Source organism: Takifugu flavidus, chromosome 12 (assembly GCF_003711565.1).
Source record: "Takifugu flavidus isolate HTHZ2018 chromosome 12, ASM371156v2, whole genome shotgun sequence".
NCBI classification, from domain to species: domain Eukaryota; kingdom Metazoa; phylum Chordata; class Actinopteri; order Tetraodontiformes; family Tetraodontidae; genus Takifugu; species Takifugu flavidus.
Genome location: NC_079531.1, coordinates 12,450,206 through 12,464,896, shown reverse-complemented (window position 1 = coordinate 12,464,896; position 14,691 = coordinate 12,450,206). Strand labels below are relative to the sequence as shown.

The window sequence follows — 14,691 nt, the reverse complement described above, 5'->3', positions numbered from 1 at the left end:
AGACGAATCTCAGCAGCTGACAGGAGAACCGTTGCTTCATATCAGCGTTATTATAAACACTAAATGGTTGAAGCTTCTCTAGAAGGAATTGGTTCCATTTTATCCATCTGTAAACTGCCAAATATCCTCTTGAACAGGAAATGTCCACCAATCTGGTAGGTGTCTACACGACTCGAACTTTCTTTGTTGTTGAGAGATTTGTGGGCAATATTTTTCTCCCAGTATCAGGATATGCCTCCTTTCATCCACGGAGACCACAAGATGAAAACACTGAGCCGCTTGGACGTCAGACCTCAGTATGTTCATCACCTGGCCCCCAAACCTCCGGCTGAGGCCAACCAGAGTGCCCCAAAACACAAAGGTAGAGCTGCTCTATACTGGCTCCACTGCTCTTTTTTGTCTTTGGGGCCAAATGTAAAGACAACCTTGGTGTGAAAACCACAGATTGGAAGCAGATGTGTGTGAAGCGGAGTGTGACCTCTGTGATCTCCCTGCTCATCCTGCTGCTGCTGGCTGGAATTCTCCTGGCTTATTACTGTGAGTTCAGGCTCCATCTCATCTGTCAGGATTTCAGATATTCCCCACCTCCACGTGGAAGCAGCCCACAGAGCTGATACTTGGGTAACTGGTGGTATCTTTGGCTCTATCTCATTTCCTAGTTTCCTCCACCTGCATCCATGGGCTGCAGTGTGGTGACAGCAGCTGTGTGTGGGCATCCCAGTGGTGTGATGGAGTCGAGGACTGTCCTGCCGGCCAGGATGAAGCCAACTGTGGTATTTTTCTTGTTCTACTCTGAATCTCCCCATTTTACCCAGGATATTATGGCTTAAGATGCCAATCACATGTCTGAAAGCAAAGATTTGATGTCAGTTGTAGAATATTTAACTCCTTTGTTTATGCCACTGATCAATGAGGGCTGCATCTTGATCTTGCTGAGTGAGTGAATGTTTCTGCTCGTCCTCAGTGAGGCTCCATGGCTCCGGCTTCGTGCTACAGGTCTATGGGTCCGGTGGGTGGAGGAATGTGTGCTCTCGGGGCTGGAGTGCCCAGCAGGGCAGGGCCAGCTGCCTGGAGATGGGCTACAGCAGGTCAGCGGCTCATCCTGGACTATTCTGATCACTCAAGTGTTGACAGAAGATGACGTCCACCATGTGCTTCCATAGAGGCACCTTTTTCCAGTCAGGCCAACAGCGGGTGACCTCTGAAGGTGGATTCTTCCAGCTGAAGTCTGACTTCTACCCTGAAGCTTCCATCCTGCAGCAGTTTGTTCTGACGTAGGGAGAGAATTGACCTTCACTGATTATCCTCAGCACTACAGCCTCATGAAGCTGCTTCCAACTGAAATGCCTGTTTGCTTTTTCCCGACAGCAACAGTTGTCCTGATGACAGCGTGGTGACATTGCAGTGCACTGGTACGTTCAAGCACGTCACCTTTGTCACAACACAGACAGACGGGAAATGCACAGAGTCTGTTTTAGTGCGTTTATGCTGATGTGGCTGTTTTTCTGCCCTCAGATTGTGGCAGAGGTGTGAACTCCAGCAGGCCCTCAGCAGGGACGTGGCCTTGGCAGGTCAGCCTGCAGCTGGCTGGGTCTCACTATTGTGGGGGAGCAATAGTCTCCCCCTACTGGCTGGTGACTGCAGCACACTGTGTACTCAGGTGAGGTCTATAGCCTGGTCTGGTCTGGCCCAGTTTATACCTACATGTACCTGGAGCCTCCTCAATTTCTGTCCCACAGAGATCCCAGACCTGCAGCCTGGACTGTTTACACTGCAACAGTGAATCCGTTAGACACTCTGTTCACTCCTGCACACTTTGTGAGCCACATCGTGATCCATGAAGGCTACAACAGTCTCACACACACAGGTGACATCGCTCTGATGAGGCTTAAAAAACCCCTGGATTTCACAGGTAGCGCTGTCTCGGTAGATCATTTATCTGACGCTGTTAAATGCTCTATTTTCCCTTTATACCTCCTCCAGGGGCCAGAAGATGTGACTGACCTGTTTCCTCTCTTTTAGACAGCAACATTGGCCCTGTGTGCCTCCCAAACATTGGCCTAAACATCACTGACCAACAACACAGCTGGATCACACAGCTGAGCGGTTCTGGAGATGCAGGTGAGACCGTTGACACACGTTTATGGAGCAATAATGCTAACCATCAGGGTGAAAAGAGCAGCCTCATTTCCTCCCAGGGTCTGGCTTTCTCTACCTGAAAGGGGTTCAGGTCTCCATCATGGATAGTGTGGAGTGTAACAGGTCCTCCCAGTACAGAGGCAGGATATCACAGGACATGCTGTGTGCCAGAGGGACAGATGAAGCTGTCTGTCAAGTAAGACAAACCAGCGCATGTTTGAAACATTTGGATTCACCATTAACATGTTGACAGCTCATCATTACGTTTGTTTTTATGGACAGATTTAGAAATTCTTTCCTCAAATCCTCATTTTAAATCATCGGTCAGAGACAATAATTTAGTCTTGGAAATTATTATTGTGCTGCTGTAGATGTTCCTCTTCATTCGCCCTATGAGACACTCTTACAAACCTGGTGTCTTGTTCACCATTGTTCCCAGTAATCAGGGGTGATGGTTAGTCCTCCTCATAGCACTGTCAGACATGTTTTATTTGTACTTAGATCCTGACAGGACATGCAGCCAGTTAAAGGGTGGGATGAATGTAAAAGTTAATTTAAAAAATAAAAATGAACTTTTTGTCAGGCCGATAGTGGCAGCCCTCTGGTGACCCTGAAGAATGGAGTTTGGTGGCTCACTGGGGACACAATCTGGGGGGACAAATGCACTGAGCACAACATTGGTGTCCATAGCAACATCAGCTACTTTCAGGCCTGGATACACCAACAAATGAAGGTAAGCTATCCTGAGATGAAGCAGCAGTAGTCAAATATAAAGTTTTATGTCAGACCTGAAAACCTTTGTTGAATTTACAGGATCATGATGCTATTTCTGTTTCATATTTTCATCTTTGTATTTACAGAAGCATCAAAATGACTGAGGTCTATATCAAAGATGAATTTTCCGACGTAAAAAAAATCATCTTTTATTAATCTTGATTTTGATGTTTCTCATTGTTGCAGAATTTATGTTAACACATTTATCTGTATATTTCTGTTAAATATCTGAAAAAAAATCCAGTTGTTAATAAAACTGTTATCCCATATTTTACCACTGGATGGCGCCAAAGTACGCTTAATTCCCGAGTTAATCTGACATAAGAAACCCATTTATTCACACATTAAAAATGATTTACATCCTTCATTTGGTCACTGCATTACAGTTATAGCCCAGAAAAACACAAATAAATGGACATTTAAAAACTTGAACCATGTGCAACGATCGATACTTGTTTTGTAATGTGGTACGGGTGTATAAAGCAGTGAAAAATGGAGTTCAGAGCAGACTTCCAACCTTTGGCTTTTAAATAGTTCAAAATATTCAGCCTATTAAAGAACTGACCACATTTAATGATGCTAATACTGCTGTCATATTTAAACACACATTTGGATGTTTGCAGATGGCCTAAATCAATAAAACCTTTGCTCAGCAAATTAAGTTCAGATCACATATTCGTGAAGTCATTTTAATACATCTGATCAAATTAAAGGAAAGTGCAATCCAGAAAAGTCTGCCAAGGCCACTGAGACGTTTCCAATACAGTGAGACTACTCGTGGCGCTACACACCCCTCAGAAAGTCCCTCTGGTCCACCTTCAACCTGCAAAACACACGTGTCAAACAAGGCTTTACTGCCGAAGGCAGAGAGAGATGTTGTGAGGGGAATCTGCGGATCACTGAGAAGGGCCCCTCACTGAGGAATGTCCTGAAGGGGCTTCACGCGCCACCACAACATCTCACACATTTGCTGCCGTGACATTAATTATCAGACATCTTTGGTTGGCGGACCTTTGTCAGATATGAATAAAGGAGTCTGAAGTGGATGCTGAGCTCCATGGGGCTCAGTACCAGGCTGATGCTCCACATGTTGGATGATTCCTCAGCCACAAAATGAGAAATTATCAGCGTTTTGGAGTAGTGGTGAATGGGACAAGAAGCTTGTTTGATGGAGAACTATATTCTTAAGGAGGGAGGTTATGTGCAGCTGTTTATGAAGAAAGCTGGGAATAAATGAGCATTTGATGGTTGTGACATGTGACCTGCATCACTTCCACTCCTGACTTGCTGTCTTTGTGCCCCGGAGACAGAAATCAGCCCCAGCAGCTCCCCTCAACAGGAAGCTGCCACAGCCTGCTGCAGAAGGTGGGCTTTCACAGAGGCGTGTCACTGTCTGCTTCAGGCAAAGCCTGGGATGGCTCCGCCCCTGTTGGCAGCCCCCATGCGCCGCTCTCCTTCCCATTCACCCTCTCTCTTCTCAGTCACTTTATACGGTGGCGGACCAGCGAAGACTCGTCTGTTATCTCCCCAAAGCTGTTCCTGCGTCGGCACGGCACCACCAGTAGCAGCAGCAGCACGATGAGAACCAGCGCGCAGACAGCAATCAGAGCGTAGGAAATCACCCACAGGACAGGCTCGTTCCGCACACCACCGGAGCAGTTGGACGCCACATCTGCTGCTGAGAAAGGCCCAGCGATCTCTGAGAGGGGCAGCCCAGCGCTCACTGCAGACAGACACATGCACACGGGGGTCACACCAGCACAGGCGGCGGGAGGGCAAGAACTTTACAATAAAGGCAGACATCAAAGCACTGATACATCGAAGACATCATGCCTGCATCTGAGCAACCAGAGGAGCATCACCAGCAACAATGTAGAAACGTTAACATGGCGTTCAGGCATCTGACCTGCACAGTTGCTTAGAGCGAAGCCCAGCCTCCGCTGAGCGCGGTCGAAGACCACGTAGAAACCTTCCATCACAGTTGCACCGATCACCAAACCATTGACCGACGAGGACACCCCGAAACGGAAGCAGTCCAATGTTCCGTCTACGTCGGTGATTTGCTGGATGTAAAGCTGTGAGGAGACGGTCACACTGAATAGAGGAAGGCAGAGAGGTGAGGATAGGGCTGTCCTGGAGCTCAGTCCAGTGGTACCTGCGGCAGAATGGTGAGACGAAAGGACTGGCTGCTGTTGGTGGCCCTAAGATAAAGGGATAGCTTTGGGAAGAACCTCCAGGGCGTCTCCCCTTTCATCCAGCACGCCAGTTTGGTGCCGTCCCAGAACCCTGAAGAAAACTCCTGAATCTGACACAGATGAGAGAGATCAGCTTCCTTCTACGCTTCTCTGTTCCATCTGTGGGGGCGGAACCGTACCAGCGAGCTGCGAGTGATGGCGGTAACCAGCGCATTGAAGACGTTGACGGGCAGACGCAGCAAGGTGGTCCCACTGTCAACGATGGCCTTATCTGTGTTGTACTGAGAGGAGGAGGAAAAGACAGTGTCTCTGTCCTGCTGTGATCATCCAGTGGAGCTTCTACTGTGGTTCTACACTCACCTCTTTACAGTCCAACTCTAGGTTCTGGTTTCCAACCTCCAACTTTAGAACCTCCACCTGGTAGTACCACTCTTCCACAATGGGGGTGTACCACACTGGGCCAGTGTACAGAGTTGATTCAGTCCCTCCCATGATCTGAGGAGATGCATGCACGCGCGCACACACACACACACACACACACACACACACACACACACACACCTTCATGAGCTGCTCTTTAACCACTACATCTCCTTAGTGGAGTTACTGCGATCATAAACTGGTCTGTTTGCTCCAGTATTGACTCTTTTATTTGCTCCACTTCAGGTCCAATAAATGAACAAAGATACACACTAAATAATAGAAACCTACTTGGTGAGGACATAAAATCACAAGTCAGAACAAAATTATATGTTCATGTGACGAGTCATCTGACCAGGACCCCCCCTGCCAGAACTCACAAGACTGCCTCCTGCCGCGTCCACGGTGCTGCTGGCTGACAGTCCAGCTCCACACATCTGCAGGGAAAAGATGTCTGGGATTCCGAGTTGCTGCACCAATGAGTCAAAGAAGGGCGTCACAGATGGGTCTGGCTGTGGGGGAAAATGGATGGGGGAAGGGGGACAGGAGAGAGAAGGGAGAGAGACAGGAGGGAGACGGAAGAGACGGGAGACGTTTACAGCTATTAAATTAGCGCTGAGAGTTTGTTTGATTATGGTCAGATTAATGCACGTGTGCGTGCTAAACCAGTTCAAACTGGGAGTCAGACCATCTGGGCAGGAACCAGATAAACCAGCAAAAACAAGTCGTCCTCACCCGAGCCAGCAGGGGGTAGGCCAGTCCCAGTATTCCCTGCCAGTTAATGTCAGGGAGGAAAAAGCCTTCAGAGGACAAGATGGCAGCGATGTTGATGGGGAAAGTCCCATTTGGACCCTCAGGGATGGAGACAAGGTCCATGCCCAGTTCACCGTTCCAGTTTCCTTGTGTGTAGCGGACAGCCACGCCCTGCCCAGTATACTGGTAGCTACTGGAGCTGCTCAGGATGAGAGGGGAAGACGCACAACCAGAAGCTTTCATCAGCTTGTTTATCATAAATGAATAAAAAAGAGCCTACAGGAGGACAGGACTGTTATTACATAGTTATTACACATTTGCGTAGCTTCCATTCTTAAGAAAATCCCAGAAATAGATTTTTACTTCCTACATTTTATTAATATATATTTCCTCTTCTTGAGAATTTGTTAAATGGAAAGTAGTTCTGCTGGGAACCAGCTGAGTGAACTGGTTTTACTGTGGATGTGTGGAACTCACAGAGCTGTGTTGAAGAAGTGTGTGATGAAGGGGTGTGGAGCTGCCGCCACAGCAAAGTTACTGCTGCCTGTGTCTACCAGGATGTTCATCTGCAACACACACACACACAGGTGCTCAAAGCACACACCCACACAGGTGCTCACCACGCACGCGCGCACACACGCACGCACGCACACACACGCGCACACACACACACACACACACATGGGTGTGTCCTCCCTCCTTTGTCAAATGTATGTACACGCGTACATGTGCACACCTGCAGCTCTGATGGGACAGTCAGCCATGACAGCATGGAGCAGCTGCTGCCATCCTGTGACCACGCAGAAGGAGGACTCATTTACAGACGATTTTCCAGGCACTAACCTAACGAGCATTCTGACAGACAACCATCATACAAAGATGTAACCTGAAGACCATCTGATGACCCAGCACAAGTGGCTGTTTGGCCAGGTCACATGACCCACTTCAATTACCCAGCGTCACCCACTGACTATGCACAACTGGCCAGTCACAAATATTTCAACACCAGCTGTATCGCCACTGGTCACAACAGCAGGAAGGAGGAAAGAAACTGACTTCCTCAAACCTTTGAGCTTCTCACACGGACAACATTCAAGAAGACTTCCCTCTTTTTAAAATCACATTTATTACCAACCAGTTGGGTTGGACACACTGACTGGAAGTAAGAAACAAACCAAACTGAGGTAAGGAATTAAACACCAGAAGAGTAAAAGCTGCTCAGGAACCAGAATCCATCTGCAGGAGATTCTGGTTCCTCCACAGGTGCTGGTGCTGACAGATGTGTGTTTCAACCCCACAACCCTGTAGTCACACCATTTTACCGGGTGTATGGCCCAACATTTAAAGGGATATTTGCTCAAACACATCCTTGTTTATCCTCTTTCACATAGTGGTATTTGTAGACAGGAAGTCAGCAGACCACAGGATCTTTACAGCTGTTCTTACAGGAAATGCATGAAATCAAAGAATTTGTGAAAATACGAGCTGTTTTCAACATTGTCCGTGTTTCCGTCTCAGCTCCCAGGAACTTTATGCAAATCAGCCTAATAAAATCTTCCATTCAGAGGCTCTGTGGTTTTTATGGTGTTTTTCAGACATCATTTGGGTTCTCAGCTGCTCCCAGACATCTTTAGACCTGGCTCTCATTTCAACTCCTCTGCTCACACTGATTGGACAATGTAAAATCTAAAAGGACCAAAGACCCAGATACTTTTGTTGGTCTGCTTCTTTGACCAGACATGCCAGAAAACCAAAACATAATAAATCAACTATTTAGCCTCCAGGTAGACGTGACTGAATACTAAAGGAAATTGAAAACAACTGGCAAATATTCAGACACCACCAGCAATAAGAACGTTGTTTAACTGGACATGGTGGTTTCTAACCTGGGTCCTAACCAGCATCGGCTCAGCAGAACTCTGGTCCATACTCACAAGTACAACAGCAGCTATTGTATCCATGACAACAGGTCAGCTAGAAGTTTACAAGAGGCAAAATGTAAAACCCTAAAGCACAAGCAGTAAGAGTAAACTCAGCAGGTGCTGATTAGCACTGGGGTGTGCTCAACACAAGACAATGACAAGGCCTGCGGAGAGACCAGGCTCCGGCCTCCTTAACCTGAGAACAACTGCTCAGTGACAGAGTTAAACAGGTCCATATAAACACTGGTGATGCCAAACCTTAAATCTACAACAGCAAAATATTTCTGTGGGTAGGGGAGAGGTTGTGATCACTTCTTTTAATCACTTCATTTAAGACAAAAAGAGCTGCAGTTAACAATGCCAAAGTGTCCAGAAATATTCCAGAGGGAACTGTTGGTGCAGCTCTGGAGTAGCTCTTTGCTCCCTGGGAGCCTCATAATCCCCATCAGCTGCTGCTAAGAAAGAGCTCCTCACACACAACATCATGTGAGTGCATGTGAGGGAGGCCTTCAGACGACATGCAGAGCCAGGGGCCCAAAGGCAGCATCCAGCCTCGGACATCCAGGACAGCAGCCTGTCTGGCCGCGTCCTTCACAAAGAGGGCACCCTGGATCCAACATGAAGATAACACATCCAGAGGACAAAGGGGGACATTTAAGATAGTAGTAATATTGTAATTTTATACAGTTCAAACAAAAAGAAGCATGTTGGTTTCAAAGCATATTACCTTCTGGCCGGGAGTACCGATAGACAACTCTATATAGTAGCCTCTGCCAGAGTCCCCCTTCAAGTTATTCACCATGTCCAGAAAGTTGACCGTCCCGGTCGGGTCGGAGGCCAGAGACAGGCCGCTTCCATCAGCTGTCAAGGCGACCTGCCGCAGAGCCACCAGACCCACCGCTGAGGAGAAGGTAAAGTTCCCGGAGAACAATCTGAGAGGGACCAAAATGCTCCCGTCCGAAACACTGAGACAGAAACTCAGAGCCAGTAGAGCGGCCGGAGGAGCCATGACGAGATCTGGAGCCGCTGTAGTAGGAAAAGTTCCTCTTAGAGGTCGAGACTTATGGTTTCAGTTTAGCCATGATGGAAACGCCTGCGTCACAGCCAGAACCGATTTCTTGACAGCCCAACACCGCACGACCGACTCGCCGACCGCTGAAAACTTGCAAAAGTTTGGCCTCCGACACCCACCATCAAGCTAACTGGTCTAAGGAGTTAAAAGCCTTTCACAATAAAGGAACCGCGTAATGCAAACGCCACGGAAATAAGAATCACTGGTTTTGACTTGGATAATGCAGCTGCGACGCAGGATCAAAGAGATAAATCAAACATAAGACGGCTGATGTGAGGAAAATTTGTGTACTTATGCGAATAATCATTTCCACGGCTGCGATAACAAGCCTTTTACTTTGAAGGCACGATCTCTCGCACTGTCATGTTTATCCGTTTGCCGTTGCAGAAAAAACTCTTGAGTGAAACATGTTTGAGTGAACATAATTAGTAACGCGAAATAAACACTAATATAAATACTGTGTAAAATATTACATTAAACAAAGTGAAGGCTTTTGCTGAGTTTATATCTAAATTAGCCATCTAGTGAAATGGGACAACAAGCATAAGAAGGATTTGTCTGCTGTGTCTCCAACACTGTGTCTCTACTGCCGTGTCTCTCCTGCTTTGTCTCCACTGCCGTGTCTATCCTGTTGTGTCTCTATACTGCTGTGTCTCCAACACTGTGTCTCCACTGCCGTGTCTATCCTGTTGTGTCTCTATACTGCTGTGTCTCCATTGCTGTGTCTCTACTGCTGTGTCTCCTCGGCTCTAATGCTATGTTGCTGTGTCTCTATGGTGTCTCTCCTGCTGTGTCTCAACTGCTCTGTCTCTCCCGCTGTGTCGCTCTTGCTGTGTCTCTACTGTGTCTTTACTGCTGTGTCTCCACTACTGTGTCTCCACAGTGTCTCTCCTGTTGTGTCTCCACTGCTGTGTCTCCCCTGCTGTGTCTCTCCTGCTGTGTCTCCATGCTGTGTCTCTACTGTTGTCTTCACTGCTGTGTTTCTCCTGCCGTGTCTCCACTACTGTGTCTCTATGGCCGTGTCTCCACTGCCGTGTCTCTCCTGCTGTGTCTCCATGCTGTGTCTCTACTGTTGTCTTCACTGCTGTGTTCTCCTGCCGTGTCTCCACTACTGTGTCTCTATGGCCGTGTCTCCACTGCCGTGTCTCTCTGTGTCTCTACTGCTGTGTCTCCACGCTGTGTCCTGCTATGTCTCTACTGTTGTCTCCACTGCTGTGTTTCTCCTGCTGTGTCTCCACTGCTGTGTCTCTTCTGTTTCTCTACTGTTCAGTGCCACAATGAGAGCAGGCGTCCTGTATATAAGCGTCCTCCATGTGTGAACTTGAGAGTCACATGTGCTGCTTGTCTTTTCCAGCCTTGACGGTCTGATTGGCCACATCCTGGCAGCACAGGAAGGAATGCCTGTTCCTCTTCCTGTGTCCTCGGGCTGCCTGCTCCACACAGAAAACCACTGTCTGACTCTGAAATTCCCCATGAATCCATGTTCACAGCCCATCCATCTTCCCTCCTTGAGGTTATCACCATAGTAACAATAACCTAAATAATGCGGAGAAATACTGAGACCACAAACAGTTGGTTCTGCTCTATCACTTCTCATGCTCTGTGTCTTGTGACCCATTTAAGCACAATTTCTGTTTCTTCTTCTCTGTGACTTGGAGACATTTTCTTGGCCTTAGAGCAAAAGACAAAAATAAAAGTCAGAGCACCAAGGAATGCCCCCTGTGTCCTCTGGTCCATCACGTGTGTCCTTCCTCTGCATCTTCACCCCACTTCTCTGGTTGTGGACCTGAATTCTCCTGAAAGCTGCTGCAGGTGTGGAATGAAGTTGAGTATTCCATGTGGATCAGGGTGGTACACACACAGCACACACACACGCAAACACAGACACACACATGGGCACATATGTAAAAACCCTCTCTCCCCCTCTACTCCAGCTCTCTCTTTCTACCTCTTGTGATTTGAGCCTCTGTTGTGATTTGATGCTCTGTTGTGATTTGACCCCCCGCCTGTCGTAGTTTGAGCCTCTGTCATGTTTTGATCCCCTGTTGTAGTTTGGCTTCCTGTCATGGTTTGAGCCCCTGTCGTGGTTTGATCCCCTGTTGTGGTTTGAGCCTCTGTTATGGTTTGAGCCTCTGTCGTGGTTTGAGCCCCTGTTGCAGTTTGGCTCCCTGTCCTGGTTTGAGCCTCTGTCAAAGTTTGAGCCTCTGTCATGGTTTGACCGCCTGTCGTAGTTTCAGCCTCTGTCATGTTTTGATTCCCTGTTGTAGTTTGGCCCCCTGTCGTGGTTTGAGCCCCTGTTGTAGTTTGGCTTCCTGTCATGGTTTGATCCCCTGTCGTGGTTCGATCCCCTGTCATGGTTTGAGCCTCTGTCATGGTTTGAGCCCCTGTCGTGGTTTGAGCCCCTGTCGTGGTTTGAGCCCCTGTTGCAGTTTGGCTCCCTGTCGTGGTTTAAGCCTCTGTCATAGTTTGATCCCCTGTTGTAGTTTGGCTTCCTGTCGTGGTTTGATCCCCTATCATAGTTTGAGCCTCTGTCATGTTTTGATCTCCTGTTGTAGTTTGGTTTCCTGTCGTGGTTTGAGCCCCTGTCGTAGTTTGAGCCCCTGTGGTGGTTTGAGCCTCTGTCATGGTTTGAGCCCCTGTTGTAGTTTGGCTTCCTGTCGTGGTTTGATCCCCTATCATAGTTTGAGCCTCTGTCATGGTTTGAGCCTCTGTCATGGTTTGACCGCCTGTCGTAGTTTGAGCCTCTGTCATGTTTTGATTCCCTGTTGTAGTTTGGCCCCCTGTCGTGGTTTGAGCCTCTGTCATGGTTTGATCCCCTGTTCTAGTTTGGCTTCCTGTCATGGTTTGAGCCCCGGTCGTGGTTCGATCCCGTCGTGGTTTGAGCCTCTGTCATGGTTTGAGCCTCTATCATGGTTTGAGCCTCTGTTGTTGGGGTCCAGGCTTCCTGGTTGTGTTTTTCCTGCATAGGGCGTGGTGGAGCCATGCTCCGGCCACCGGTTGGCGCACCTGCAGGCCATCAGCGATCAGCCGCCTATTTAAGGACTAAGACTCCGGCCTACCGGTGTCGGAGGATTGTTGTGTGAGTTTGATGTTTTTGGTGACTTTGTTGGTTTTTTTTGAAGATTTTGGTGATTTTTGTGGCTTCACGCTGGAACTCTTGTGTGCGCACCCGAAGTAAGAACTGTTGCTTCCGGCAGTGCAGGAGGACTGTCCTTTTGTGTTTGTTTAATAAAACCTAATTTGGTCCTTTCGTCACTGCGTCTTGCCTGCGTTTGGGTCCTGGACAACCACTAACCGTAACAGAATCCTCGGACCCCTCACCTTCATCGTCTCCGGGAACCATCGGGAGCAGATCTGCCTGCTCCTCATCCCGGCATCCTCTTCCCCAGGTTTCTCGGGTCTCCCTGGCTGGCTCGCCACAACCCCCAGATCGATTGGTCGACCAGGAGAGTGAGTTGGAGCGGGGCCTGTCGGGCCAACTGCCTCGCTCTGCACTTACCCCCACGCCTGGTGGTTCGGACTCCGCCAGGAGAGCTAAGGAGGTGGGGCGTCCAGGGGGCGCAATCCAGGCGCCGACGTTTGTGATCCGCTCTGCCGCGGGAGGAGAGCAGCTGCAGTTTTCCTGGGGGCCGCATCCTGGCAAGTGGAGAAGACGGTCCCGGCGGCCCAGCAATCAGTTCTGGATCAAGGTCGGGTCCCGTCGAACCGGCTGTTCGTCCCGGAGGACAAGTGGCGGTGCCCTTGTGCAGGCTGACGTACGGCAGGCCAATCGGCACCGGACTCCGGCCCCGTCCTATCAGCCTGACCAGAAGTCTGCCTCCCTATGAAGGACCTCCTCCCGTTCCGGGGGGGCGGTCACTGAGTCGGACCTGGTCCCTCCGTCCGAGCCCCTGCCTCCCCCCCAGGTTGTGGATGGGGGGGCTGCCTACAGAGTCCGCGCATCCTGGAGGTCCGTCGACAGGGACGAGAGTTCCAGTTCCTTGTCGACTGGGAGGGGTACGGCCGACGAGGCGATCGTGGGTCCCTCGCCTTTTCATCCTGGACAGCGACCTCTCCCGTGACTTCTACCGCCCCCACCCGGATAAGCCTGGTAGGGTGCCAGGAGGCGCCTGTTGAGGGGGAGGTAATGTTGGGGTCCAGGCTTCCTGGTTGTGTTTTTCCTGCAGGGGGCGTGGTGGAGCCATGCTCCGGCCACCGGTAGGCGCACCTGCAGGCCATCAGCGATCAGCTGCCTATTTAAGGACTAAGACTCCGGCCTACCGGTGTCAGAGGATTGTTGTGTGATTTTTGATGTTTCTGGTGACTTTGACTAAGGTTAGTCTGACGTCATGAATTTTTAATTTATGTGATCTTTAAAGCCAAACCAGATAATCTGAATAGCTGTTAAAGATCTTGTTTTACTGCCCCAGAACTCTAGATGGCCATAACTTTCAATTGAGGTCAACAATGGGATCAAAGCAGCAGCAGCAGCAGCAGCAGCAGAGCAGCAGCAGCACATAACCTCCAGCTTTCTAGTATTCAGTCATCTTTGGATTCGTGCTGCTCGGATTTTTAATACAAACCTGGAAGAATGTGGATGTATTAAAACAAATACAATATGATTTATGTGTTCCTTCGTCGTCAGTCCATTGAAGCAGTACCGCTAGTGACCACTGGGTGGCACCGCCCACCCGTCCTGCACGTTTAATCCGATCTGCGGATGCTGTCGCATCTTCTGCGTGAGCAAATTAGACAGATTAGGAGGACCAGTGTTCCTACATTTGGCAACACAAAGCTCCTTTACTGGGACATTGGTATTTAATCCTCACAGCTCTGATCCTGCAGCTGATGGGGGAGAAGGACAATGTTGGACCTTATCTCTGCCAGACACACACCTGCCTTAACATGCACACATCTAATCACACACATAAACTGCACATTGTACTGCTTTGTGGCCTTCACCGTTACAACAATAGATTACAGCTGTTTCTGCAACAGACGCCCTGCAGCTTGATTTATAGAGAAGAAAAATCTGCAGAAAAAAACATATTTGTGGAATGTTGCCTTAAATTGTTACAGATGATGCTGAATAATGTGACAATGGCTGCTAGCAATGACATGGCATTTGTGTTTGTGTAGTTATGTTTGTAGTTCTGTTTTTGTTGTTCTACTTTCAAATGAAGATATTTCTTCATCACACACACACAAATTTATTTAATCATATGTTTTATATATATGTGTGTGTGTGTGTATATGTATATATATGTGTGTGTGTGTGTATACTGTATATATATATGTGTATGTACATATATACATACATACACATGTACAGTATGTGCCTATGTGTATGTATATGTGTGTGTATGTATACACACACACACACACATATACATATATATATGTATATATATACATATACATACACACACATACAGTA

The 14,691-nt window shown here is 48.4% G+C and overlaps 2 protein-coding genes across 4 annotated transcripts; one reads left to right on the top strand and one right to left on the bottom strand.

Moving 5' to 3' along the window:
* The first annotated feature begins 20 nt into the window (after nt 1-20).
* LOC130535303 (transmembrane protease serine 2-like) lies at nt 21-3,182 on the top strand. 2 transcript variants are annotated; one of them, XM_057050292.1, is made up of 13 exons: nt 21-155; nt 223-361; nt 445-537; nt 660-773; nt 965-1,088; nt 1,164-1,274; nt 1,369-1,412; nt 1,516-1,660; nt 1,740-1,912; nt 2,023-2,121; nt 2,199-2,335; nt 2,723-2,872; nt 3,000-3,182. In XM_057050292.1, exons 1-13 carry the CDS (start codon nt 141-143, stop codon nt 3,015-3,017), a joined length of 1,362 nt encoding a protein of 453 aa, XP_056906272.1. In that variant the 5' UTR covers nt 21-140; the 3' UTR covers nt 3,018-3,182. The 2 variants fall into 2 exon arrangements, with proteins under 2 accessions (XP_056906272.1, XP_056906271.1); XM_057050291.1 differs by having other exon boundaries at nt 2,723-3,182.
* A 41-nt stretch (nt 3,183-3,223) lies between these two features.
* bace2 (beta-secretase 2) lies at nt 3,224-9,401 on the bottom strand. Of its 2 annotated transcripts, none has more exons than XM_057050290.1 (9): nt 8,931-9,401; nt 6,759-6,847; nt 6,264-6,480; nt 5,909-6,040; nt 5,469-5,603; nt 5,288-5,389; nt 5,069-5,212; nt 4,820-4,988; nt 3,224-4,636 (listed from the first exon to the last, which is right to left on the bottom strand). In XM_057050290.1, exons 1-9 carry the CDS (start codon nt 9,210-9,212, stop codon nt 4,395-4,397), a joined length of 1,512 nt encoding a protein of 503 aa, XP_056906270.1. In that variant the 5' UTR covers nt 9,213-9,401; the 3' UTR covers nt 3,224-4,394. The 2 variants fall into 2 exon arrangements, with proteins under 2 accessions (XP_056906270.1, XP_056906269.1); XM_057050289.1 differs by having other exon boundaries at nt 5,069-5,218; nt 8,931-9,400.
* Nucleotides 9,402-14,691: the final 5,290 nt, after the last annotated feature.

Coding starts and splice junctions, on each gene's coding strand:
- LOC130535303 (XM_057050291.1), top strand. Junction 1,413..1,515: donor GGTGACATTGCAGTGCACTG/GTACGTTCAAGC, acceptor TTCTGCCCTCAG/ATTGTGGCAGAGGTGTGAAC. Junction 1,913..2,022: donor AAAACCCCTGGATTTCACAG/GTAGCGCTGTCT, acceptor CCTCTCTTTTAG/ACAGCAACATTGGCCCTGTG.
- bace2 (XM_057050289.1), bottom strand. CDS start 9,212: ATGGCTCCTCCGGCCGCTCTACTGGCTCTGAGTTTCTGTCTCAGTGTT. Junction 6,481..6,758: donor CACTTCTTCAACACAGCTCT/GTGAGTTCCACA, acceptor CATCCTGAGCAG/CTCCAGTAGCTACCAGTATA. Junction 5,390..5,468: donor TAGAGTTGGACTGTAAAGAG/GTGAGTGTAGAA, acceptor TCCTCCTCTCAG/TACAACACAGATAAGGCCAT.